Source organism: Haliotis cracherodii, unplaced genomic scaffold (genome assembly GCF_022045235.1).
Source record: "Haliotis cracherodii isolate W230 unplaced genomic scaffold, xgHalCrac1.p SCAF_3, whole genome shotgun sequence".
Classification (NCBI taxonomy): domain Eukaryota; kingdom Metazoa; phylum Mollusca; class Gastropoda; order Lepetellida; family Haliotidae; genus Haliotis; species Haliotis cracherodii.
Window position 1 is genome coordinate 19,471,766 of NW_027266286.1, and position 27,764 is coordinate 19,499,529.

A 27,764-nucleotide genomic window follows, 5' to 3' on the forward strand; every position below is an offset into this window, starting at 1 on the left:
TTAAAGTCTTCTGGTATGACGTGGGCGGGGATCGAACCCTAACCTTCCACTTTTTGGACGGACGCACTACCACTAGACTACGGAGGCGGTCGGACACTATGGCTATGTAGATTTCAACACTGTGGTTCGGTATATTGTAGACGTTGTGGGTGTGCATTTTGGACACGACGGGTCTGTATATAGTGGACACTATGGTCCTGTGTATAGTGGACACTACGGGTCTGTATAAAGTAGACGCTGTGGGTCTGTGCATACCACGTGTCTGTATATAGTGGACACTACGGGTCTATGTAAAGTGGATACCACGTGTCTGTATATAGTGGACACTACGGGTCTATGTAAAGTGGATACCACGTGTCTGTATATAGTGGACACTACGGGTCTATGTAAAGTGGATACCACGTGTCTGTATATAGTGGACACTACGGGTTTATGTAAAGTGGATACCACGTGTCTGTATATAGTGGATCTGTATAAAGTGGACACTGCGGGTGTTTACATAGTGGACCCTACGGGTTTGTATATAGTGGACACTACGGGTCTGTATATAGATGACACTATTGGCCTGTATATAGTGGACACTATGATCCTGTGTATAGTGGACACTATGAGTTGTATATAATGGACACTAAGGGTCTGTATAAAGTGGACACAACGGGTCTGTATATAGTGGTCACTACGAGTCTACATAAAGCGGACACCGCGAGTCTGTATATAGTGGACACTACGGGTCTGTATATAGTGGATACTAAGGGTCTGTATATAGTGGACACTATGGTCCTGTGTATAGTGGACATTACGGGTCTACATAAAGCGGACATCACGTATCTGTATATAGTGGACACTACGGGTCTGTATATTGTGGACACTGTAGGTTGGTTGGTTGGTTGTTAAACGCCGCACTCAGCAATATTCCAGCTATATGACGGCGGTCTGTAGTAAATAATCGACCAGACAATCCAGTGATTGATACCATCCACGCAATTGGGAAAAAGTGATGTCTGCACCTTTTATCACACAATGGTGTATTGTTATTCAACGCGTGAGTACAAACTGCAATTACAAAACATAATAATAGTAAATGAGCTATCATCAGGTGACATACCTGCCCGGTCTGGTGCAATTCGGAAATGGACTTTGGCTAGTTATACCCCACTTCTGGTTCAATGCCTTCACTTCAGCGAAGAAAAAAATAATAATGTTCAGTATTTTTGACTATCCCAGCGTTTTTGGAGTTCCGCACCGGAAACGAGCACAACCCTCATTTCCAAGTCCAACTTGTCATGAAAACAACAACAACGAAAGTATATGAATAAAAAAATCCAAAACCATCAAAAATTCACAAGACTCATCTGTATAGAATCTAGAAATATTCAACGGTTTGGAGTGTTGCTCCGGAAACAAAGCACCAGTCCCAATTTCAGTTGGAGTTTTATGGCAACGGAAAACAGACAGACGGTCGCACGGACGGACTTGATGATCGCAATATCCCCCGAAACCAAACCGGGTCGATTTATTCAAATGATAATTGATACAACAGATTCAACATATGCTGCCTTACAGCCAACAATAATGACTATAATAATAGAGAATGTTTCTGGGAGAACAGGTCGCCTAAGTACAAATTTGGGAACATATACGTAAATACAAAAATATGATAGACATATTTCTAAACTGCATGCCTAGATTATGTGAATAAGGGAAACTTGAGCAAGAAATAGGTTTGAATTCCGGCTTAATGTCGAGTGGCAAGAGTTTGTATTGACTTGCCAACTCCTACAGATATAGGTCGGAACCCAGAATGCACTTTTTTGTCAATAAAAATATGTGCATTTTATGTAATTGCTTCAAAAGTAATTAAAGGTTACTTTTGTGGCATATACATTCACTTATATTAGGCAGCCATCGCACAACGACATTAATACTGAAAGAATACATTAAAGAAGATACGCTTCTTGCTTTAGTGACCGTGTATAAGGCGGAAATATTAAATAGGTGCATGAAGTTGTAAATATTTAGCCGAAATCATTAACTGATTTACCAGTGGGTAGGGGCAATGCATTTCTGTACCAAAACTATAACATCTGTTACCATACTACATGTATATAACTACTATACTATACAAAATATGAGTAAATCCAAATATATATCTTAAAAAATCCAGGCAATCTGAAAACAAATATAAGTGAAAACAATGAATATCGGCAACATCCCTGGTTTACTATCAATCAGGCCAGTAGCCGTTTGCATGGAGACTATAAATGTTTTCAGCTGTAGCTGCAAAAACATATTTTTTTAAATTCAACTAGAAGCCGAAATATTTTCGTTGGAAGAATGTAGGAGCAGATCGGTATGAAACATGACTCTCAGGTCATGCTTGGGTTTTTGGATTATTGCACTTATATAGCGACGTGCATGTATGCGTGTGTGTGGCTGCTTGTACTTGTCCGGACTGATGCCGATTATAGTGTTAGCCCACTGACATAACATGCCGCACATAACTTAAATTTAACATGAATACCCCCATTCAGACACACTGTACTGACTCCGAGCCGACCGGTCCTTGCTTAGTCCTCTTAGTGCCGAGCGCCAGACAGGGTAACAAGAAGTACCATCTTTCAATGTCTTTTGGGTATGACGCGACCGGGGATCAAACCCCGGACCTTCCGCTCTCCAGGCGAACGCTCTACCACTAGACTACGGAGGCGGTCGGTCGTGCTTCGGAGTGAGGAAAGGTCGAGGTCTTACATTGCCGACCGCCAAATTACGAAATAGGTCATTACAATTTTTGTAAAGAACTATTTCAGCGGAGGTACAGGTAAATAATCGTAAGTATATGTACCTCCCTCTGATCACCAAAAGAACGTTTGTGAGCGATGCACATAGATTGGAGGTCTCAAAACAATGGACGTAAGTCACCCCACGTTTCAAGTATGTACAAATCGACAACAAATATGGAGTGATGTTCGTGATAAAATGTCAATCAAGTTATCCTACCTGTATACATGATCTTGATCCGATTCTGTGATTGTACGTCTTTGCACATTTCACTTCATCGGTACTCTATGTTTATCATTCCCCGTATGCCTGCAGGGCTCTCCTGTGTCCCCGCCATGATACTGCTTAAAGCGGCGTTAAGCCATACCCACTATAACCGAGTGATGGGCGAACTCTATAACCACTTGGCTACCCCTCCACTCAAAACGTCGTTAAGATCTCCATGGAGCTACAGATATAGATGAGAAACCTCGCAGAGGGTCAGCACAAGGGACTTGCCTGAGCTTACGTTCATGCTGGGTGACAAGCTCTTTGTGCAACAATGAAAAGCAAACGATTCTTTCGTTCTTTCCAATCCTTTTACACTACGCCGTCTCAAGGAACATTCTAACAGCAGCTTTTATCGTCTATTACCATCTCTCTTGAAGCGACATGGAAAACATGCTTGCCTCCAGAGTCCTCTCCATAGAGTTGATATAACACCAACATGCTTGACTGACTTGCCTGAAGGTATAAGATTTCAGTGGAGCATCATCTCAGCTGGTACGTGTGTAGATGTCTTTTTCTGCTTCTGAAGGTCAAGATCATGTTCTGACTTTTAGCGGTAAAGAGTGTGAAACATCACTGTTTGCTGTCATGGTCTGCGATTTTCAGAAGTGTAGGTTTGCGAACTTGAGCTGACCAAGGCGACAGCATCAGCTTGGGTTGGACTTCCAGTAATTAAGTCCATGATCATAGACTGTCCTCTGTCGTAGACGATTTTGTCAAACAGCTGGTTTCTTTAAAGTATATATTGACGTGCTGATAGCACACCAAAAAGTATATGGACTACGCAATCCCGTTTAATCTGTGGTGGTGTACAGTTTCTTGCTTCTTGTATGAAGCGTGTGTTGAAGTCTTTTTGGTATGCCATCTATTCCACATGCGGAACATTCTTTCATTGCCTCAGTGATGTCAGATGCGGCAGTAGTACCCTTTCAAACATTTTCTCTACTACAGGGCTCAAAGACATTTCCCTGTATCTGTTCAGATCCTTTCCAGATTTTAAGCCTATTTTATGAATAGGCATCATAACACTGTGTTTGATATGATACACTGAGATGATACATCAAAGTCTTTCCGACATATTTCAGGTAATCATACGCAAAAGAGGTTAAATTACAGCACAGCATCCTTATTTCCTTGATCTGTTCCTTCATTTTCAATCTGTTTCCTTCATCAAACCTTTTCCTTGACATCAGGTCCACTGTAGGCCTACTTCTAATGGGCTGCGCACTTATATATCTTGTTATTACTTTTCGCGAACATCTGGCGCCATCATTGCTTTTCAAAGATCCATTCATATATTTTTCACCACTATTTTGCTTTTTGAGACCAATGGATTCTGTTTCGGTGGAATGTTTTTATATTTATCAAAGACCAGAAGGCTTTCAGAAGATCTGTCAAAGTTTGCAAACCAGTGAGCCAATAAGTCATTTGCAGCTGGCCTCATTTCCCTTCTGAACACATCTTTACTGGACTTATGCTCTCTGAATGATTTGGGGATCCTTCCCTCTAAGTTTCCTTCATTTTCCAATCTATTTCATGACTAAAGCATGCTCTGAAAGGAGGCCTTGACACTCTCATCAGAACGGTTTTAGACGTCTCTGAAATCGGTTCTGTGTGAGAGTCTCTAGTGTTGCATCCTGTAAACGACTGAACAAAAACTTGTGGGACCTGTTTAAACACGTCAACTTTACTATCTGGAGAGTGATTAGCCACATCAATTTGGACGTATCACAAGTATAATCAGCGATAGCACACATGTCTTTAGCTTTATCCCATGATGTATCAGTGTCATTGGTCCTCCATCACCAGAGCATAAAGTCCATGAAGGGCCCTGACATCTATCTGATGGACAAGTGTTGAAAACTGACGGTAAATGTTGTAGTAATGGCATCATGATGTAAATTGCATTTAGGCCCTTCAGCTTTCCTATGAAGTTTCCCATAACAACAATATTTCATACATCAATACAGGCTTCATAAATCCGATTTGGTACTTGCATAGCGTACAGGAAGCTGTTCCCTGGCTGCAAAGCTGCAGGCTAATACACTAAAATAAGCACGGTCTACTGTTTGGCCTATGCATTTCTATGCCAAGGACCAAGTCATACTCTGGGTCTGTTTGTTGAATGAAAGTTAACACCCGATGAGATACTGAAGGGCCACTACACCTCTCAAAGTTAAAATAGTTTTCAGGATCAATGTTGCCACTCTGAAGCACTTAGCAAATACAGATGATATGCCGGAGAGCAGAATAAGATAACGGTGATGCAACTGATGTTATGTGAGAGCATGTATATCAACAGAGTAGTTATGCAAAGAGTGGAATGGTATGCAGCTGAGGATATTAGTCCACTGCAATACCAAGCCATTAGCTTCAAAACACTCATGACTGCTGTAGCTGCCTCTCATAATGACTCTAGAGGATCCATTTCTTCACAAAGATGTTGTCAGACAAAAAGGTTGTTTCTTCCTTCCTTTTCATATAGTACTATTAAAATTCTACATGATATTCTTCTCTTCACCAAGAGGTCCGATGTTCCAGAAACAACAAGGCAAGCTAACACAGTGGCTATATTACCTTTCCTGGCATTAATGATATAGAGCATTGGGTAGAATGTATGGTCAGCCTTAATTCTCCATCAACATTCTTCACAAAGACCGTGTCCACAAAAGCTGGTTGAGAGATTGTTTGATACAGCATGATTATGATGGATCTGTGCAATCTGGCATTTGGATGCTTGACCAGTAAGTCTTGCCTTGATATCCAACAACATCAAAGACAACAAGTTGTGGCAGCCTAGTTCTCATCAATCTCAAGGATGTGAAATATTAGATAATAACAATAATCATGATGATGACAACAATACACATGTAATAATAATAGTTGTCCATTTACAATGTCCATATCTCCATATGCTGAGACAGTCTTGGTAGAAGAGATGTGTCCTGAGAAGTGTTTTGAGTGTAGAAATAATAAGCACATGTTTTGAGTTCAAACGGTAGATGTGACTGATGAGCAATACCTCAAAATGTTCAAAACTTTCTTGATTCAACTGTGTGCATCCGAGCGCACTTCGTACAGATATCAGAACGGGCAAGGTATTTTCAAGGGTTTTCTTGAATGGGTCATTCACTGTCTGTTTGAATGACAGCAGGGTGTCTGGACTTGATTTTGGACTGGTTTTGTCAAACACTCTGTGTAGATGCAGAAGATGTGGAGTTCACTAACTCAACATCAGGACTTTCAAGTGTTTTCATCTGTAAGCAACAGCAAACAGATTTTTTTGTAGATTCATGAAGCACCCCATTGTTGCCACATTCAATCAGGCAGAAAATAGTGGTTCAGAAAAGTTGTAACAGGCTATTTGACAAGAAATACAGTGAAGCATGCCTTTTAATCCCTCTCAATTATAATTGAACCACACGTTGATCACGCCACCTGCTCATTCCACGTCCAGACCTCAATGTTGATTCTCAGATTGACCTTCCACAGATATGAAGGTAAAGTATACTGGGATCCATTAGACTCTTTATCTTAAACTGGTTGTGTATGAATAACAGTAAGCAGGGCCTTGTCAAAAATTGTTGATTCTTCTACTTTTTCTCCATGTTACAGCGACATAACAGGGTAAAGAAACATTCATTGTGTTCAACTTTCTTCTGTTGTAGTAGAAACTATCCTGTGATATATAATTACTTGTATTTTAACGCTTATCCTTTGGTTTGTTTGGCTGCAAACTTCAGTCACCAAAGGAGCTTTCTAAGTTTCTGCATTATTCTCAGAGTGTATTGTGATCTATGATAACCCGAAATCAGTGGTCATGGATGTAGGTGACTGCCAGAGCTTCTTGTAAAGTCTGGTTATAGGGAGTACCCATCTTCATTGATGAGATCCTGCCAGAAAAACTTAAACAAGACCCACTTTTTGCCAGTCATACATTTCAGCCACTGGTAAGTCATTACTCAAAGTTTGGGAGGAGTTAAGACACATTAATAAATGTCTACTCACAGCTTTGTTGACAGACATTTCAACTTGATTTGCTTTTGTTTGGGTTTTAATACACTTTTGTAGACCTTCGTTTTCAGTTTCTTCTTTGTTGACATTTGAAACAGTGTGGGTTACGAGTATGTCATTGGAATTTCAGTAAAGTAGGATATCAGGCTAAGTCTTCTCATATCATGTATGGTTTCTTGAAGTATTCTGAAATTTGCTTAAAGGTTGTTTAAATGCCATCAGATTATTGATGATCCTGACTCCAAGTTGGATGTGTTGAAAACAAAATTCTGTTTATGTCCACACCTACCCTCATGGCGTCTTTCTTTTCACTGTGATGTCTTCAGTGACCATTTAGTTTTCCCTCCTTTGTACATCTTCATATCCTTATGTTTCTGTTTTAATGTAAACTGGTTTTGGAAACAACTGCAGGTTCCATCCTTGGTAGGTTATTCGCCTCCCCAAAAGCTCAAGCATGGAAGAAGATTTTATGTTGTTTGGACGCCAACTATGTTTCCTGTTTCTACAATTCAACTGATGTTTTCTTCATCCCCTTGCTGACGTTTAGTGATTCGTCTGATGTGTTCCTTATTTACAGATTAACAGTGATTTCATGGACATAGACCTTTGTCTCGATCACAAGGGTCATCCACTGCAACCAATAGGTTGTGTCTTTCTAGATTATGGCAAAATCTATCCCACCTCATCAAGCACTGGCAGTCTCCATCATAGTTGATTTGACACTGGTGCCAACCTATGATAAATAAAGTTGATGATATATGAGCAATGTAGGGATAAAATAACATGCAAGGTTTCTGTTGGTGCCACCAATAGTCGTGGTAACATTCACAATAAATACAAAACATAATTAATAAATACACTGTGTTACCTATTTAAAAGACTGGCACAACCTTAGCCGTAATTCAATTCAATTTAATATTATTGTTATGAGAAACTAAATGTGTTTTGGAAGGGTCACTTGTCATTCCATTTTATGACTGAATGCAACTCCTCAACTGTGTTTGGTTTAACACCGCTTGACGATTCCAGTCATATCACGGTGTATTAAGGTGTATATTTAGTGTAAGGCCACTGGTTCATAATATACTGCTCAAGAGAAGTTACATTACAATAGTCAATATGTCATAGCATGAATTTTCTGATTTCATGCAACAGTAGCATATCATCTATAGTTCCTTTAATCTTAGATGATTACCACTTTGGTGACACCCTTGATGAAACCTCGAAACATCAAAGATTTGAACTTACCATAAGATGTTTTCTTTCGCCTAAGAGACCTTACTCTACACAACGAAACACAGCATCTTAGAGAACTGTTATTTGCTGTGGTCTTATTATGTAGATTGTATCTTATTGCTACAAAGTTCATTACTGCAACAAATTTCGATATGCCACAATATATGATTACTCCATGAAATCTAACTGGATGGCATTTTGATGAACTGATTCACAGACTGAATAAACAAATTCATGCCAAATGAAAAGTTGTGTGTGGAATTTCTCTTTTTCAAAATCTACGAAAATTTATTCTCACAAATCATTCACGCACCTGTGAAATCCCTGGTCATCCATGAAAACGAACTGTGTTCGGACATTCATGCCATAAGGGGTGAATTTGCACATCATATTGAGAGACATTTGTCAGAACTTCATTTGCCAAGCATGGCTTTAAACAACAGAGCAAACATGCAAAAAACAGGTATAGTTGGAAATATAATGTAAGACCACACTTATTTCTTGGTACACTCATGTAAACACTTGAGTCGTGATCAGACAATCACGTGAAGGAACAGAAAATCCACTGACATGATACATGTAGCGTATTTACAGATTTTGTTATAACTAAAAATGTTATGTTAATTTTGAATTGACGACTGCTGTGTATGAGTGCTGAGGTTCTCCTTCTGATAAGTGATTGAAAGCTTTTAGAAATATGTTTATTTTGCAACCCTGTGGGGACAGATTGAAATATTTCTTTTACAGTTGACTCAAATAATTAATTGACAAATGCTACTGAGCTTATGACGGAAGTCAGGGACTTCAGTCCACCAGCAAAAACAACCACCCAGTTCATGTGAACATAAAACGTCTACGGCAGAGAATAACCTGTCTCAATTATCCCTCAAACAATAATGGACATCATTCATAGAGATATATAAATTGTAGTCTCCATGTACAATTTTTACTGAAAAACTCTGAAATCCTAGACAAAACAAAGTGAGTGAGTGAGTTGGGTTTAACACAGCTGTGAACAGTATTCCAGTTCTATAACGACAGCTTAATGTGGGAAGAAAGCCCGAAGTGATGTAGGTGTCTGACATAGAAATAATATAAGTATGGTCTTAATATAATAGAATATCAGTGAATACACAAGTAATAATGTTCAAAAAATATACTTTTTATTGAAAAAATCTCAAAAGGAAATAAAAAGCAAGTTATAGGTGTGACAGTTGAAGCAAAGCATAAGTGAGCAAAGATTTATTAGCAGAAACAAAGAAAGTATTTCTCATTTTCCCAAAGAATGATGAAATGTTACAAACAAACTCAATCAACAGAGAAATTACTAGATGGCTGAGAGGAAACAAATTTGCCAAAATTCATAATCCAACAAGGCTCTGTCAGCAATAGCATAATGAGTTCCTTCCCTTCCTCCGCCAGAAAAAAGGTTGTATGCAGATTGTCAAAAAGAAATTATGAAAGTAATAACTGACTGTTTGAAGCAAGAGGTTTTAGAGTTGATCATGATACCTATCATATCACAAGATATTCCGCTCAAGTGACAAGAAGCAGAACAGCTAAACTATGCAGAACAGCTAAACAATGCAGAACAGCAAAACTATGCAGAACAAAAGCAAATGAAGTTCTCATTTATACAATCTCATTAAAATGATATCTTAGTTCTCGCTCCTGCTAAACAAAGATCTGAGGACATGCCATTAGGGGTCACTTCAGAACGACCTTCATCCGACCAATCAGAGCGTCACTTACCAGTTCATGACAGTGACAGTTGGATTGTGATTTCTAATCATGCAACCTCGTAAAAAGGTTAACACAGCGTATTCCAAATGATAGTTATGGGCTTAACGACTGAATCCTTACAGGCTTAACAACTGAATCCATACAATCTAGACCATCTATTTATTAGCCATTCCAGAATGTTCTTTTGTTCTGGTTTCAAATTTTTAATCGAGAATGTCAAAATATATTTCAAGGCGTCGCCAATTTGAAATTAGTGCCATAAAGCACGAGAAAGCTGCCTTCTGATTGACTAATGTCGACTTCTTGTCAGTCATTCCATTGGTCGGTGAAAGTTGGCGAAAGGTAGGTCTGACATGACCTGTAATGGGATGTCCTCAGATCTTTGTTTAGCAGTAGCGAGAACTAAGATCTGATTTTAATGTGATTGTCTTTTATAATAAATACATTTCATTTTCCAGTACAATTATGACATAAATGTCCGAACGGTGCCACGAATGTTGGCTCTGCAAATGGGGCACTTCCGTAGGGCAGGAGCACAAGTCGCACAGCAAACAAGATGGCCACATGGCAGAAATACAACATTGACTTCCTCATCCATGCAAATCTTGCACTGCCTCTGTTCCTTGAGCTGTCTATTTTCTTCCATCAAAGACTGGGAATCTGCAAACAGGACATCATCATATTGGTTCGAGAAATGACAAAATAAGAGTATATTTTAGTATAAATGTAACACAATAACAATAGTTTCATTAAAGGCTTGGTGAATGTACTGACAAGTTTGAAACAAGCATTTTAAATCACAAATCACTTGTAACATTTTGGTAAGATCCTATGAAAAACACGAAAAAAGTGTTTTAGACAAAGTGTTAATCATCACAAGCAGTGCCAAAAACACTCCATCATGGAATCTGTGTATGCCTGTCACAGTAAAATACTACATGGTATGTGTGTGTGGCTGCTTGTACTAATCTAACCCGTAAAGAGCCGGGGTAGAATAGGTCTTCAGCAATCCAGGCTTGCCGTAAAAGGCAACTATGCTTTACATAAGAAGCGACTAACAGGAGCTGGTGGTCAGGCTCACAGACTTGGTTTATGCATGTCATCGATCCCAATTGCGTAGATCAATGCTCATGATGTCAATCACTGGATTGTCTGGTCAGACACGATTATTTACAGACCGTCGTCATAAAGCTGGAATATTGAAAAGTGTGGCGTTAAACAACAAATAAACGAACAAATTGTACTAATCTGGTTTAATATTGCAAGACCAATATGACATGGATATCCAACTGACTCTGTATACTGACTGAGCTGACCAGTCCTTGCTTTATTAACTTAATGCTGAGTGCCAGCCAAGGAAAGAACAAGTACCATCTTTAACAAGAGTCACCTGAAGATGATATATTCCCCCATTGTGGTGCAACTCAGAAATGGAGTTGGCTACTTATACCACAACCAATTTGATTCTTTGACATTGGATATGTTCAGTTCAGTGAAGAAAAACATAATGCTGTTCAGTTTTTTTAAACATCCTAAGTCATCAAAAGGTACCAGTTGACCACAAGACTGATCAAAATAGCAAGTTTCGTCAAGAAATATTCAACAGTTTTGGAGTTCTGCTCCAGAAATGAGCACTTCTCTCGTTTTCAGCGGAAGTCCAACTTTGTTTACAAAGCATGTATACGCCAACTGGGCGTCAACCGATATTTTGAAAACCTTGTCGTGCTTCTAATCAAGGTGCTTAATGATGCACTTCATGAGATAAGGCCCATTTCATTACAATATAGATCTTGATTATCGATCAGATCATCTTGACTGGGTGCCGACGTTTTGATTGAAGCAATTGCAAGTGATATGAGAGGTAGAATCTGACTGGACAGTAGGAGGGATATAGAACAGACATTACGAGAAATAATCACTGGTGGTGCTACAATGGAGCCAGGAAATTCCAGCCTAGTTTGAAAACGGTGTAAACTGGACTTTTATACTCAGTTAATGCCCTTTCCTCAGGAAAATGTAAAAGTAGGTCACAGTCACCCACTTTTGATATTAAAAAATTGTCTCTCACTTAACATACATAAGTCATGTGGTAACTACATGCATAAGACTTTAAAAATATGTAGAAAAAAGGCATTTGGGTGAAAAAGGCAAACATACTTTGACTGATGCTTATCGTGACCTTGACCTAATACTCACAACCTTTTCAGATATCATATTTCACTGATATACAGGAAATGCTTCTTCAGTTATTATTAAACTTCTTTTTTCAAGTTATGACCTCGAGGATGAACATCACCTTTGACATGATTGGTCCCAGGGCATAAAAGGAGATATACATCGTATGATTTCCCTTAGATGAGAGCCACATGGTTTAAACATCAAGTGTAATGGTCGCTGGGGTCAAAACTCGGACAAAACCTTGAAGCATATCATATATTTAAATATTTAACCCACATCAATTGGGTATTCAATTGTGTTTAAATGTTATTCTCATTTGTCATTTGTGACTGACAAAAAGATGGCTGTGAACAATCAATCTTACCCTCATCACTGGAGTCATCATCGTCCATTGCTCTCTCACTTGAGTCATCACACTTCTCCCCTACAACACAGAACATATAGCTGTAAACATATAGAAACACTGAAAACCCCAGCAAGAGCTCACCACTCACACTAAAATGTCTTTTGCACTAAAAAACAAGCATGAAATACTCACATCCCCCGCCAATATGACATGTCAGAGGCGTGTTCAGGAGGGCGAGCGACCGCGCGAGAGTACAGTCAGGCAATATCACGCCTTTCTGAACGGAAGGCGCGTACTCGCTCTCGCGGCACAGCATCCAAAATGGCGTCACCGGGAATCAAAACAGCCCTGTCCACAAGTGTCATAGATTCACACATTTAATTTCATCATAAGTTTGATGTGTTCATACTTTGATGTTCATGATAACAAAGTGTTTATTTTTATTATTAGTTACATGTCCCTGTGCTGGACCAGACAATCCAGCAATCGACATGAGCATCGGTCTGTGCAATGGGGATACGATGACATTCATCACCCAAGTCAGCGAGTCTTATTACTCGATCCTTACGGCAAACATATGGGTTGCGGAAGACCTATTGTCTTCCCTGATCATCACGGGTCAATATATTGAAAATGCAAAAATAACTTTTTGAGGTTATAGATCTAGTCTTAAAGATTATTCTATTGACATCGGTTCCATTCTCGCCAAAGGCAAACATTTGTTCAATGTGCGACGCCATCTTGGATTACGAGGCGAAATACCTCTCGGGCTCGATCGCGAGTACACGCGTGCGCTCGCGCGGTTAGCTGTGTTCAACAGCGCACGCTCGCGTAATATCGCGAGCGCCCGCCCTCCTGAACACGCCTCAGGTGTGTTCAATGCATTAGCTCCTGAGAACTATGTTCACTGGGCCTTTTTGTAAAGAAATATACTACGTTTTTCAAGATCTGCTCCGGAAACGAGGACTACCTCCATTTTCAGTCTAAATCAAAGTCGTTGCCATGGAAACTCGAAAAACAACTTTTTTTAAAATCCCAAACTATCAAAAGGCACCAGTTCACCACTAGATCTATCTATGTGCCAAGTTTGGTGAAGAAATATGGTACGGTTTTCAAGATCTGCTCCGGAAACGAGGACTACTGCCATTTTCAGTCTAAATCAATGTCGTTGCCATGGAAACTCAAAAAATAACTTTTTTAAAAATCCCAAACTATCAAAAGGCACCAGTTCACCACTAGATCTGCCAAGTTTGGTGAAGAAATATGGTACGGTTTTCAAGATCTGCTCCAGAAACGAAATGTGACGGCCGGACGGCCAGACGGAAGGACAGCACCCATTCCTATATCCCCCTTCCACTTCGTGGTGGGGGATAATAATCAGAAAAGTGTTTCCAGAAATCCTAACATGCCACAATGCATTTCCAATGTGATACCATTACTTTTGCGATACAAGCCTCCAATGTCTAACATATCTGACCTCTAGTTAACATAATGAGGAACCTATGAGGCATTTCCACTCTGACGACATCTCTCCTAGATTGAGGACACAATAATGTTTGGGAAATACAATGAAGTACAGTTAAACCATAAAGTTTTATTCTTCTTGCAACCTTAAATAGAAAGTTACAACCACTTCGAGTTGAAAGATATCACTTCCAGTTTATGAAATATATTTTATAAATAGACATGATAGATATGTTCAAACCCTCACCACATCAACGTTTCCCCCATAAAGATGGTATACCGTATTCACCATAAGTAATCTTTATAAGCACATTATTGATAGAAAACAGCAGTGAAGAAGGGGAATATAACTGCATGGTAACTTTTATTGAAAACATTTGGTTTCGTTGACTAACTTTTGACAACCTTACAATCTCTGACAAGTTGAATTATTTTCAGTGTTCTAAGCTCTCTGGGTGCATATTACGGCAATTATATCATATAACAGTAAATAGTTCCTGAGTCATCATGAAAGCAAAACAATTTTGAGTTAAGACTAAGAGTGAAATTCACCCCTAATATGAGTTGCAAGTATTTCAAGAATATTCCCCAAACCTATCGAGCATATAAACTAAATATGATGTCCCTAGGTAGAATTCAACAGTTATATAGCATGTTAATCATTGAAAGTAGGTCACTGTGACCTTCCACTGATGTCATGTTTGTTATCAATGCACAGGTATTGCAAAAAATTAAGCACTTCAGGCATAAGACTTTTATAAAAATATAAAATAAAGGCAAAAAAAGGTATTTTAGTGAACATGGTGAAAATGGCAAACATACTCTAAGCATGACCTTCACTATGGCCTTTACCTTTTACAGACGAGAGTGAAGAATATTTCTAATCTTGATTCTCCTAAGTTTCACTGACCGTCAGTAAATCCTTATACAGTGAACAATCTTGCTTTCAGGCTATGACTTTGATGACCTTGACAAAAAGATTTCTCAGGGGCAAAAAGGAGATTTACATGATATATCCCTGATGTACAAGCACTGCATAGTTTCAAAAACTAACCAATGCAAAACGAAAACCTTAAACCTTTCACCATATGCTACTCAAAAGAAGTTAAAGAGCACCCGAGTTTATTTTTAAACATTGTTATTGTAACTGTTAGTACGATCAGTCTGACACCTCTCCTTTGACCATCTTAACAATAACGGAACTGGATTGATATAGATTTGACCTTTTCTTCATGAAAACATTCCATAAAACAAACATGATGACAATCAAATGAATGTTAGTACCCGGCATGCAACACTGACCTATGTCATCTCCAGCGGCAGCAGGGACATTCTGGCTGGAAGCCCCGACAACTGCTTTGGTTGTTTCAGGAGCAGATTGCTCCCCATCAGGAAGATGGAAGATGGCATCCATCAGTGCTTCGAGTGAGGCAAAGTCATCACCTTTGTGTGCAGATCAAAGTTTAGAGAACATTCTATATTCTCACTAACTGCTTGTTGAAAGAATGATGCTCGGTAGGACATCCTTCTTGAGTTGTGTTAATTTGTGAAGAATGCTCTTCTATCTAGAAGTGAGACCAGGCAATATCAGTCATGAAATCGGTGATAAATATCCTGAATACAATACCTTAATTCTTACTGTCAATATCCATAACTTTGAGTGAGGGCTTTGAGATTAATGTCACTTTGAACATAATTTCAGTTATATCATGAGGTGTCAGCATCATGCTCATGTGAGGAAAGCCCAAAGTGTCTCAGTGACTCAATGGCCAAACATGAATTCACAGCCAGATTATCCTGCATCACAGAAGTCACATCTTTGAAATGCAGCAGTTGAGATCACAACTTAGTATCAGGGATAACAATTTATTTTGTATGGCTATAATTGATATGACATGGCATGACAGATTAATTAAAGTCTAAAGAAAAGACTGTGTGTTCTATAGCTTCATATGAGGAGTACATTATATAAATGATCTTTCTCAAAGTCCTTCATGTAAATAAAGATAAACACATACCCTTAAATGTGGTTAAACTCATTATAATTCCTGATTAGCTGAATTGATATGTTATTACATTTATTTCCCAGGATTCCCAATTCCACAACAACAATCTTATTAAAATCAGACCTCAGTTCTCGCTACCGCTAAACAAAGATCTGAGGAAATCCCATTAGGTGTCACGTTAGAACAACCTTTCATCCGACCAATCAGAGCATCGCTTACAGGATTATGAAAGTGACAGTCGGAATGTGATTTCTAATCATGCAACCTCGAAAACTTTAACTCCGAACGATAGTTACGGGCTTAACGACTGAATCCATACAATCTAGACCATCCCTTACCCATTCCAGAATGTTCTTTTGTTCAGGTTTCAAATTTGTACTAAAAAAATTGTCAAAATATGTTTTGAAACATAGTCGCCAATTTGAAATTAGTGACGTAAAGCACGAGAAAGCTGCCTTCTGATTGGTCATTCCATTGGTCGGTCAAAGTTCGCCCAAGGTCGGTCTGACGTGACCCGTAATGGGATGTCCTCAGATCTTTGTTTAGCGGTAGCGAGAACTAAGATCTGATTTTAATGAGATTGCCACAACAACAGCTTCTACTCCGGTCCATACAGTTTGGCCATTTGTTTTATACCTCAATGAATAAAAAAAAAACACACTGTCAATCCTTATATGAAAAAACACAAAGTGATATTTTACCATACTCCTCAGCATAAATGAAGATGAAATACAAAAAAAACAGTTGATGTATTGTCTGGTAACCTTTGTTGCTTTATATAATTACACTTACCTCCATTACCAACTACAAATTTGTGAAAATGAGGTCAAATAATTGCCAATTAATTTATCACAGATTTCATGACTTACTGGAACTGAACTACATATTGTCAATGAACTTGACTAAATGAAACTGCAAAAGAACATTTGGTTCCAAATTATTATCAACTGCATTTAAACAAATGATAATGTGAATAGTCACATATCAGTGAGTGAGTGAGTGAGTGAGTGAGTGAGTGAGTGAGTGTGAGTGAGTGAGTGAGTGAGTGAGTGAGTGAGTGAGTGAGTGAGTGAGTATTTAGCAATATTCCAGCAATATCACAGCGGGGGACACCAGAAATGAGTTACAAATCAGCTTTTGATGGACATTAATAATCACATCTTTGAAAGGCATTAGAAGTGATTCACATAAGGAAGAGAATACATGGATGTCAACTTCTTTATTATGAGGAACAAAACGTTTCGGAGTATATGCTTACAACTTCATCAGGTGAACTCATTGTAATAAATAAGTTGACATCCATATATTCTCTTCCTTATTAATAATCACATTCCATTATCAGGAAGTAAATATGGATATTAATGCTGACAGCCACTGCGGAGACAGTACTGGAGTATATTACAGTGTGTGTTTCAGCCATTGTCTGTACCTGTCTCCTGTAGTCGGTTCTGTATGGCTCTGGCCACCCGGTCGCGGGGAATGTCCATCTTCAGCACTGTCTGTACCATGGGGCTGTCCATCCGGGCAGACAACTCTCGCGGGTCTACGGTCCGCACAGCTTTCGTGTTGGTTGCACCTTGGAAAACATACATTTTTTATGAAGCTTACAAATGAATTAACTTTGCATGTTACTTAAAGAAAATAGAGCCACAAAGCTCTGTAGCTCCTCACCTGACTTATGAAGTTTTGTAACACTTCAACAAAAATCAATAGTGCATTGAAGAAAAACTTGTGCAAAAGATTCTGTGGTTTTGTTTGTAACATTGTTAAGGTCAAACGATGTTACATGCAGAAAGTGATGTCTTGATGTTTTCATGGTCATTACATTCACACAAAGTCTAAACCTTGTTCCCAGTGGTTATAACAAGATAAAAGTGCAAATTTAGGACCTTTCAACTGCAAAGGGACCCGTGAAGATCCAGGGCACAATAGGTCTTCAGCAACCCATGCTTGCTGTTAAAGGCGACTATGCAATTCGTAAGAGGCGACTAACGGGATCGGGTGGTCAGGCTCACTGACTTGGTTGAAGCATGCAAAGGTCAGTGTTGGGGTCCAAGGCTTGTGTACCTTTTAAGTAGTCCGTCAAAAGAAACAGACCCCTTTGTAAAGTGCTGCATATCCCAAGCCCTAGACTCAACGATTGAAGAAATAGCTCTTTTGGTTTTGACCAGCCAAGGGGTAACTGACAAACATGTCACACTGGCAAAAACAGGTGTAGGATTGTGGAACTTTGCCTGGACCATTTATCAGCAGCCTCTCCTAATGTCACTAGCAAAAAAGTTACTTTTCAAAGTCAAGTTTAGTTTCCATCCTAACCATAAGCAAAAGCCCTTTTTTCACCTTTGCTCCAATGTAAGCAGGTAATTTGATTTAAACATGGTGGCAGGGTAGTGTGCACTGGGGTCTACTTTGGTCTTTGGGACCCATGACAGTAATTTTCATTTTGGTGACACCCAGGCGGAAGAAGGGTCCTGTGCACAGAACACAGGTCACAAATCAGGTGAAGTAAAGCAACATTAGTCGCGGAGTGTCATTGGATGGGTGACCGCCTTTCGGCAGCTTGGTTCCTGAGAATTTCTAGGGCGTTGGTCCTTGCCCCACACTGAAGCACATGTAACACATGTGGCGTCTACTTGGGCAAGTGACTTTGTTCGAATATGGGCCTCTGTCAACCCAGCAGTAAATGGGTACCCAGTAGGATGAGATGGCAAAGTGGTTGTTAATCCTTTAGCACCTAACAGGCAGCTTGGGTTGTAAACTCCCCAGGGAGCTGAGAATATTTCTTGAGTGCACATTGATCCACTGACCAGGGTAATAATCATACTTTGAGCATGCCCGAGTAGTGTGGATATATGCGCAATATAAATAGCCTATTATTATAACTATTATGTGGAAAAAAAGATGGAATCCAGATCAAAATTATAATACTGCCACATATTGAACATACATGTACCACTACCAACTACACCAATACCAAATTTAAATACATTTTCAAAAGATGGCTACTTTGGCAGGCATGTTTAAAATTGGATCAGAATTCTGTTGGCACTTTCTAGCGACACTATAGCTTAGATCATTCACATAAAGACAATTGGCTTTGTAGTTTCAGAGCAAATGTTGAAATTGCAGTAACACTGGTAAAACAGGGGTACATGAAAGTCAAAGGTCATAAGTGGATCACAAATTAAAACATCTCAACAAACATATTATGTTATTAAAAAATAACATATTTGCCTGATAACATATCAATTTCCATAATGATACATCCATACATAACACAGTTTTGACCAAAAATGACATTTTTTTATATAGCCATCATCGCAGCCATGTTAAAATCAGATTGGAAGTCTGTGTAGAGGCACCCTAGTTGGTATCATTCATACATTTAGTTTTATTTCCATAGGCCTCCTTATTTCCGAGGGGATGTTGAAAATGAAAAAAATAAGGATGGATGGATAACCAGACAAACAACAGGCAATGCACCCCAACAAAAACTCACTTGACTTTCAGTCAGGTGAACTACTAAACTGGCTAAAGCTAACTAACTGACACAAGGTCATAAATATGTTGAGATTTGTTTTATTTGAAATGATCTGAAATGCAACTCCTAAACTTAGTGACAGAGTTACGAAAGAAGACACAAAAGTATTTCAACATCTGGGCCATAAAGCTGGTAAGATCGGGGCCATATGGCTGGTGAGATCGGGGCCATATGGCTGGTAAGATTGGGGCCATATGGCTGGTAAGATTGGGGCCATATGGCTGGTGAGATCGGGGCCATATGGCTGGTAAGATTGGGACAAATGGCTGGTGAGATCGGGGCCATATGGCTGGTAAGATCAGGGCCATATGGCTGGTGAGATCGGAGCCATATGGCTGGTGAGATCGGGGCCATATGGCTGGTGAGATCAGGGCCATATGGCTGGTGAGATCGGGGCCATATGGCTAGTGAGATCGGGGCCATATGGCTGGTAAGATCGGGGCCATATGGCTGGTGAGATCGGGGCCATATGGCTGGTGAGATCGGGGCCATATGGCTGGTAAGATGGGGGCCATATGGAGGGTAAGATCGGGGCCATATATCTGGTAAGATCGGGGCAATATGGCTGGTAAGATCGGGGCCATATGGCTGATAAGTGAGTGAGTGAGTTGGGCTTAATGCCACTTTTAACAGTATTCCAGTCATATCACGGCTTGTCAGCATAATGTGGGAGGAAAGCCCGAAGTGATGCAGGTCTAAGACGTTTACCACTTCGGTGAAACCCACAAGCACGGGTATGGTGCTGACAACCTAGAAACCTAATCAGGGCGAACCGGGAATCGAACCCACAATCATAGGTTTCTGGCGTGCCCAAGGGATGCACAGCGAATCGCAGCGCCTTAGACGACTGGGCCCCCCGTGCCCCCTGTGGCTGATAAGATCGGGGCCATATGGCTGGTAAGATCGGGGCCATATGGCTGGTAATGGCAACTAAACACTTTAGAGATGTAAAACTACAACAGTTGCAGTTGTCACTACTGTTACTGAGCTTGTATATAAATGTACTTACCATTAGGTGATTTTTCCGACGTGGACGACGTGCTGTTGCCAGATGCAGACGTTGCAGGCTAATGGATATATAAATTGGATTAATACAGGGAAATGAATCCTAAAAAAGTATTATTGAGAAGTGGTCCAAGCACACAGCAACCTAACATGCCTGATGTATTCTTTCGAGCTTTCGAGCTCATTCTAGTTCCTGAAGACCTCATGTACACAGCCAGTAAGTAAGACAATCCTAGTTTCCACAATGAACCTGTATTACAGATGGATGAAACATTCAGATAACACACACAGAGCTCCAGATAAGCTTTTGGTGTTGTGGGTATTTTACCCATGCATTTTAGAATCATTGGGTATCAGTAATTCTATCTGGGTATTCAAATTTCTGTTACCCACAAGTCTTTACACATGTGGGTATTTAAGTTAAATATTTATAAACACTATTCATCTAGTTCCTGCAAACTGGTGTGGTGTGGGTTCGAGAGCTTTATAGGACTCAAAAATACCACGATACTTCCACAAGTAAGTGTGATGGCAAATGATCACGATACAACTGTCATCCTGGAGTTTGGCAAGGTTGAGGAAATGCCCATTTATTATTTCAAAATAAGTTGCTGATTTACTAATCGAATACGCAAGGTTACTTCACAATATGTTGATGATACGCACAAGTTTTTTTGTAGCGTATCTGTAATGTTTGTTGCTTATCTGATACGCTTTGATTTGATTTTACTGCGTATTTCTGCATTTCTGATGCATATTTTACAGATACGCAGCTTATCTGGAGCTCTGACACAGCATATTCACGGTGGATCCAAGGAAGTCAAACTTAACTACAGGTAATTATCAATAAAGATCTGCATAAACTGAGCTACTATTTGTTGATATAAATCCAAGAGGACACATTCTAAAACAGAACATTATCAAAAGGCTTGCTCAGGTTGTACTATAACAAGCTACCTCTCGTCCTCCAAGGGCAGTCTGGATGAAGTTGTCTCCCTTGACTTGACGAACATACGGGCAACGGGGAAACCATCTCGCATGTTCAGACCATGGATCATCACCACGTTCCCATGTGCGCAAACCACCATCACAGTAGAAACATTTCACGCTATCTCCAAAACCTGTGTCATTGAAAGAAAAAAAGCCTTTATTATTAATGGAACTTAAAGAGTGCACGAACCTCCATTACATTATAACTGACACAAACTTCAATCTAAATTATGCAGCAGTTGCTCTGTTTCAGTGGAATGTTACCTCATTTTGATTTAAAAATACAAAAAAGATGTGCATTTTGTCAGTTACTGTCACTTTTCTTAAAACATTAAGAACTAGGTGTTATCAAAGTGCTGGCTGCAACTTTAACCTAAAAAATAACCGATGAGTCTTATACAATTTGATGTTACGTTGCATGGACATGTGTGTGTGTGTGTGTGTTGTGTGTGTGTGTGTTGTGTGTCCAGTCTGGACCAGATAATCCAGTGATTAATATCATGAGCATCGATCCACACAATTAGGGTCGATGACATGTTTCAACCAAGTCAACGAGCCTGACCACCCGATCCCGTTAGTCGCCTCTTACAACAAGCATGGTCGCCTTTTACAGCAAGCATGGGTTGCTTTAGACTTATTCTACCCCGGATCTTCACGGGTCTCATGACCATAGGCATATTTGCACATTTCACTGTGGTACATTGCAGGCTTATCAAATATGATGTCTCTGAAATAAAGTGATGTCATGTCCTGACACACTTTCCATTGATTAAAAATAGCTGCAGTTACCATAAAGTAGAAGCAAAATACTTACCAGCATAAAAGAAGCCAGCCTTGGCCAGCATCTGGGGTGTCTGTTCCTTTCCACTGGGCCAGTTTCTGAAGGAGCTGACTCGGGAAGCTTCCACTGCATACTGTGGGTGTCTGGGCCGGTCAGTGACAATCCCCAGGCTGGCATCACTGACCACAGCAGCTGGCTGGGTGACGTTCATGAACTCAGATGTTCTGTTTGCAGATATGATAGCGGCTGGGTCCGGAACATTTCCTACATCCAACCCCATGACATAAGGACACATAGGAAAGTGGCGCCTATGTTCTTCCATAGGGACATCGTCTTCGTCCCAGTTGCGAAGTATTCCTCTACAGAACACGCATTGAACGCGATCAACAGTCCCAGTAAAGTAGAATCCAGCTCGGGCCAGATCTCTGGGGTCTGGAGTGTTCTGTCTTGGCCAGTTGGCATCAAAGCTGGAGAATCGGTTGGCCTCCTTCTTCATAGGTGCAAATTCCTCCCTGGTTGGAGTAGCTTCTGAATCATGTCCGAGTCCGAGTCCTCCGGCCGTGCCAATAGCCTGGCGACTTGTTTCTGCTGCCCCAGAGTCTGTAGCCACAACGGGGAAGTTTGTCTGAGCTGATGTTGCCTGATTCTGCCTGAAGGTGGCGCTGGAATAGTCTGGACTGTCTTGAGGGCGACTGCTAAGAGCCGACGGTATGTATGGCGATGCATCAGGGCCACAATATTGGCGATGCAGGTTCTCTTGAATTTGCTGATATTCAGCACTTTCGGGGACATATATTGGGATATTCATATTGTCGCTGCCAAGACAGAAAATGCATGTTGGGGAGAGTTCTTGGTGGACAAGCATTGGGATCATGTTTCGTTTCCAGCCACCTTTTGTGATATCACAGGAATAACACTTGACAATATCATCAATACCTGTATAACTGAAGCCTGCCTTTGCTAACTGAATAGGTCTAGCATTTTCATACATTGTCCAACTGCTAAATGTCTGAAGCCTCACAGCTTCATATTTCAGGTTTTCACCTGGGGAAAATGAAGGTGCATTATTAAGACGCTGAAAGTAGGTGTTAGTTAGTGACACTGCTGAAGCCATGATTAACAAACACACTTATATATAAATATACACAGAAGGATAACTTTAAAAGGTATTAGAAATGTATATCACGCAGACACACGTGATCCAACTCGTCAATTCGTTCACTTAGTTCACTTCTTTGATCTGAAGTATCTTTGCTGAAAAATATGAAACCAGAATCCCTTCTGGTAAGCCTGTCGACCTGTACTCTTTTTGTAGGGTACTGTGGTGGCTTGTATTCCCTTTTTCTGTCAGAACACCCTCTTTTCATGTGTCTTGAATGAAACCTTTTCTTTCTAGGTGATCTCGCCTTGTTTTGGACCATTGGATTTGGGACAATAATTTCCTCATCAGCATCAATGAAACTACCATCTATAGCAGGGTAATCGGAAGCTTCAGTGAGGGTTATAGTGGAATGTGGACACACCATGCACCACACCACATGAAGAATGGAACCAGGTGTGATGAACACATCTATTTCCTTTGATTCCAAGAGGTTTATGTCTTCCTTGTATATCTTTTCATTATCCAGCCGTACCATGTTGCCATTTGTGAAAGGGAATAGAAGCAAAATACCTGTAAACAAATTAATAACTATCTTACAAAACTGAGCTTCAAAGATCTGGAGCTAACCTGTTTTTTTCCATGAGTGCGTGAGTATTTATTGTTCTACGCCACATCAGGATCTTGCAGCTATTCGCGACGAGGGATTTTTCTTAATATAACATGAGATCAGAAAGATCAAACAAGGGCAGAGATAGATATTGTTTTTCTTTTTAAATGGGACACAAGGCACTCATTATAATGTGTTGGTGTTCCCTTTGGAATTTAAATGTGCCAAAAAGAAGAGTCACCTTGAATCATCTACAAACATGACAAGCTCTTGATGTTATCTTACCATCAGTAAGATTATGAGCAGTTGTAATTTAGAAATTAATTCCCATCCGCCACGATTCGCTGTGCAACCCAACTCACTCACTCACTCACCTTTTCAAAGGTTCAGTTTTTTAATCATACTGCCGATTGAGCGTGTTAATAGATTTATAATTTGTCATGCATTTTTCATGTTTATTTCTCCGAAAGCATATTTAGGAGAAAAACCTAGTGTTCAATTTCAATGTAGAGGTTTCAAATGAAGATAGTGTGAGGTTTCAAATTTGCAAAATTTACAGGTATCAAATCAAAAAGTGAAACCTCTACATTGAAAACACACCAGGTTTATCTACCTCCTACCATGATACACGATGCCAAAGAAACATGTACATGTGATGTGGCATCAGATAATCCTAATATTTTCAGTAAGTTTCTGGGATCGGGTTTACTTTGTATGTTTGCTTATGTACATAATCCAAACACTTTCACCATAATTTCAGCTTCCTTAGTCAAGCAGTATCAGCATTATCAGAGAAGATATTTAAGAGCATGGTAAAGGGGCAAATCTCTTTCTTTCTGCTTTATCTTGAATCCATACTGTCCAACTTCCAAAAAGTCTTGTAATCATTTTTTTCTGAATGACTTCAATATTTCTTTTGACTGCCTCATATTGCTGATTGCTAATCCATGTCTAAGACCCAGGTCTTGTTTTTCATCTACATGGATGTCTGACAGTATTGCGACAAAATTACCGAGAGTTATTGCATTCATCAGGCTTCAAAGCACTAACAGAATCTTATCACCTGGAATTGTTTATGGCCTGACTGCAGTATACATGGCTTAACATAATTATTAAATAGTCAATGAAAACATGACCCACTATAGTCAATGACTGAAAAAAGCATATAGCATTTGGCAAAAATAACCACAAATGAACCTGACTTTGTGTTTAAATATATGCCAGATATATGTTGATTGATGTTAGCTACTTACATACTGAGAGTTGATTTTGATGTTGTATCTAGAAATTCATTGTCTGATTGACCAATGTTGATCTTTCCATAGTTTGATAGATTCCTGACTCTTTCTTGCATTACTGTCAAATTAAAGATATAAGAGAGTCTTTGAAGAAATCTTAGTGTGCATATGATAAGCTCTTTTGGATGTTTTTAGTAAAAAACACTCTTTCTTTTTTTTCGTAAATATTTGATTCTTGTGACCACGAATAACGAATTCAATTCATGAAGGGATACTGTTCGATTCATCGAATACGCGAGTGAATCGTACGAGCCCTACTGATTAGTACATGTATTTTGTATACAACCTTCAATAAACACTCATTTAAAGCTAAAAAAGGATTAATCTACAATGATCCAATAACTGTTTATGCTTGGTGCGGGGGCATGGGTGGCCCAGTCGTCTAAGGCGCTGTGATTCGCTGTGCAGAGTTGCATCCCTTGGACACGCCAGAAACCTATGATTGTGGGTTTGAATCCCGGTTCGCCCCGATTATGTTTCAAGGTTTGTCAGCACCATACCCGTGCTTGTGGGTTTCACCGAAGTGGTAAACGTCGGAGACCTACATTTCGGGCTTACCTCCCACATTAAGCTGACACGCCGTGATATAACTAGAATACTGTTAAAAGCGGGGTTAAACTCAACTCACTCACACATGCTTGGTGCAACACGAGGATACATATGCATATAAATCCATTTGATATATATTTTTGACATTCAGGTATTAGGCAGCATTTTGTTCACACACAGTTTCCGAAAAGCTGTTAAATAAAACAAATTCTCGCACAACGTTCCCTTCTCAGATGTTATGAAAATGTGCGTCTGAAACAAAAAATCGGCTTCATAGCACCCTTGTGTTGCACCAAGCATGAACAATTATTGGATCATTGTAGATCAATCCTAGTTTAGCATTAAATGAGTGTTTATTGAAGGTTGTATACTAAATTCATGTACTAATTAGGCGGATGTCAGATTACGCAGTATACTGTATTTTTGAAAAGGCCCTTGACCGGTGACGATGCTATAATGCAACATGTATATATACAATGTGTACATTATGCATTATACATACATGTATATATATGACGTCAGACGGTGAGTGCATGAGGAATGATACATTGTGCACCTCAGCATGCAGTTATATCATATACACGGCAGAAAAAGCCGATTAAACTCTGAATGATTTGCAAATTGCAGCGCCATGTGGCGTTCTTTATTGTCAATGTCCTTTAGTGCTCACTGATGTTCTTTGTTATAAATGCCCTTTCTTGCTCACTGACATTGGTTCGTACAGTACATGTGCTTTCTTTTCTAATGACGTTTTGACATTTGACTATTAATATTGCATACTTTTGACCTTTATTTCTGTATTTGTTTAACCGGCATCTGTTTGTTTTGTATTTTTACCTTTATTAGTGTCATTTTGTTCTTTATTTCTAATATTTGACCCTAATGCGAACTTTTTTCCAACTTTGTATTTTTTGACCGAATGGCCGCCCATAGATCTTGTAATCTTTATTTCTGCCTATAAAACAATGCCTTGCAGAACCGAAAATACAATTTTATGGAAAATCATTAGTCAAGTGATTTATCTCCACTTTCACATTTTAATTAACAAAGTTTGTTATCACCTAGCTGTTTGTTTACCTGAATTCTCTAAAAGGCCACTATATCTACATCTCTATGTAATTTTTTTAATTATGCATAATATGATGTTAACGGATAAGCGTCACCATTTCAAGTTGTGTATGCATTAAGCAACAACAAAACACTTGTCAGTTTGGATACAGCTCTCTATTGTATCCACTTACATAGGCGTTCACAACATCTACTAAAATCAGTCTTCCACGCCATATGGAAAACCGGCGGAAGTTGACACATCTTGCGATAACGCCCGAACATCCGCGGAGAGACCTTAGAAATAACGGCCGGGATCCAAACATTAAAAACCAAACAACACGGGTTTCTTATTGTCCTCTGATTGGCTGCTTCTCTGCTGGGAAGACCATATCTGCCTGTGACAGAAAGAACTGTAACGGCTAAAACGCGGATAATGAATCATGAAATATGATAGCATTTCTTAAATATTTAGGCTAGAATGAATAAAACATATTATTATATTGGTGTACTTACCAAAGATAAATCATATCGTGTTTATCTTTGAAACATTAACAGACTAGAGTCAGGTCTCCGAATATCGTACAGGCTCCTAAGTTCCGTATGCTTTGATGTTTCCTTGATTGCTTTCAATGCTTTCATGCGGCGTCAAACTACTTTCGTTGGTTGAAATGTGGTAATCCCCAACTCTATTTACATGCGTTTTCTCTTACGAAATATGATTGGTTATCGCGAAGTGCACTTGCGGTTCCATTTCTTGCTGGGTTGACGTCAAGGTCACGATTCGAGAACCTTTACATCACACTCCGTCG

The 27,764-nt window shown here is 39.5% G+C and overlaps 1 protein-coding gene across 1 annotated transcript; it reads right to left on the bottom strand.

The window, feature by feature from the left end:
• On the bottom strand, positions 1-27,764 carry LOC139475738 (baculoviral IAP repeat-containing protein 7-like). Its single transcript, XM_071258930.1, has 9 exons — positions 27,469-27,764; positions 22,383-24,021; positions 21,536-21,699; positions 20,583-20,640; positions 17,462-17,608; positions 15,329-15,469; positions 12,581-12,640; positions 8,609-10,698; positions 1-7,792 (listed from the first exon to the last, which is right to left on the bottom strand). Exons 2-8 carry the CDS (start codon positions 23,461-23,463, stop codon positions 10,502-10,504), a joined length of 1,848 nt encoding a protein of 615 aa, XP_071115031.1. The 5' UTR covers positions 23,464-24,021; positions 27,469-27,764; the 3' UTR covers positions 1-7,792; positions 8,609-10,501.

Coding starts and splice junctions, on each gene's coding strand:
- LOC139475738 (XM_071258930.1), bottom strand. CDS start 23,463: ATGGCTTCAGCAGTGTCACTAACTAACACCTACTTTCAGCGTCTTAAT. Junction 21,700..22,382: donor GGCTGGCTTCTTTTATGCTG/GTAAGTATTTTG, acceptor TCAATGACACAG/GTTTTGGAGATAGCGTGAAA. Junction 12,641..15,328: donor TGCCGCTGGAGATGACATAG/GTCAGTGTTGCA, acceptor TCTGTGTTGTAG/GGGAGAAGTGTGATGACTCA.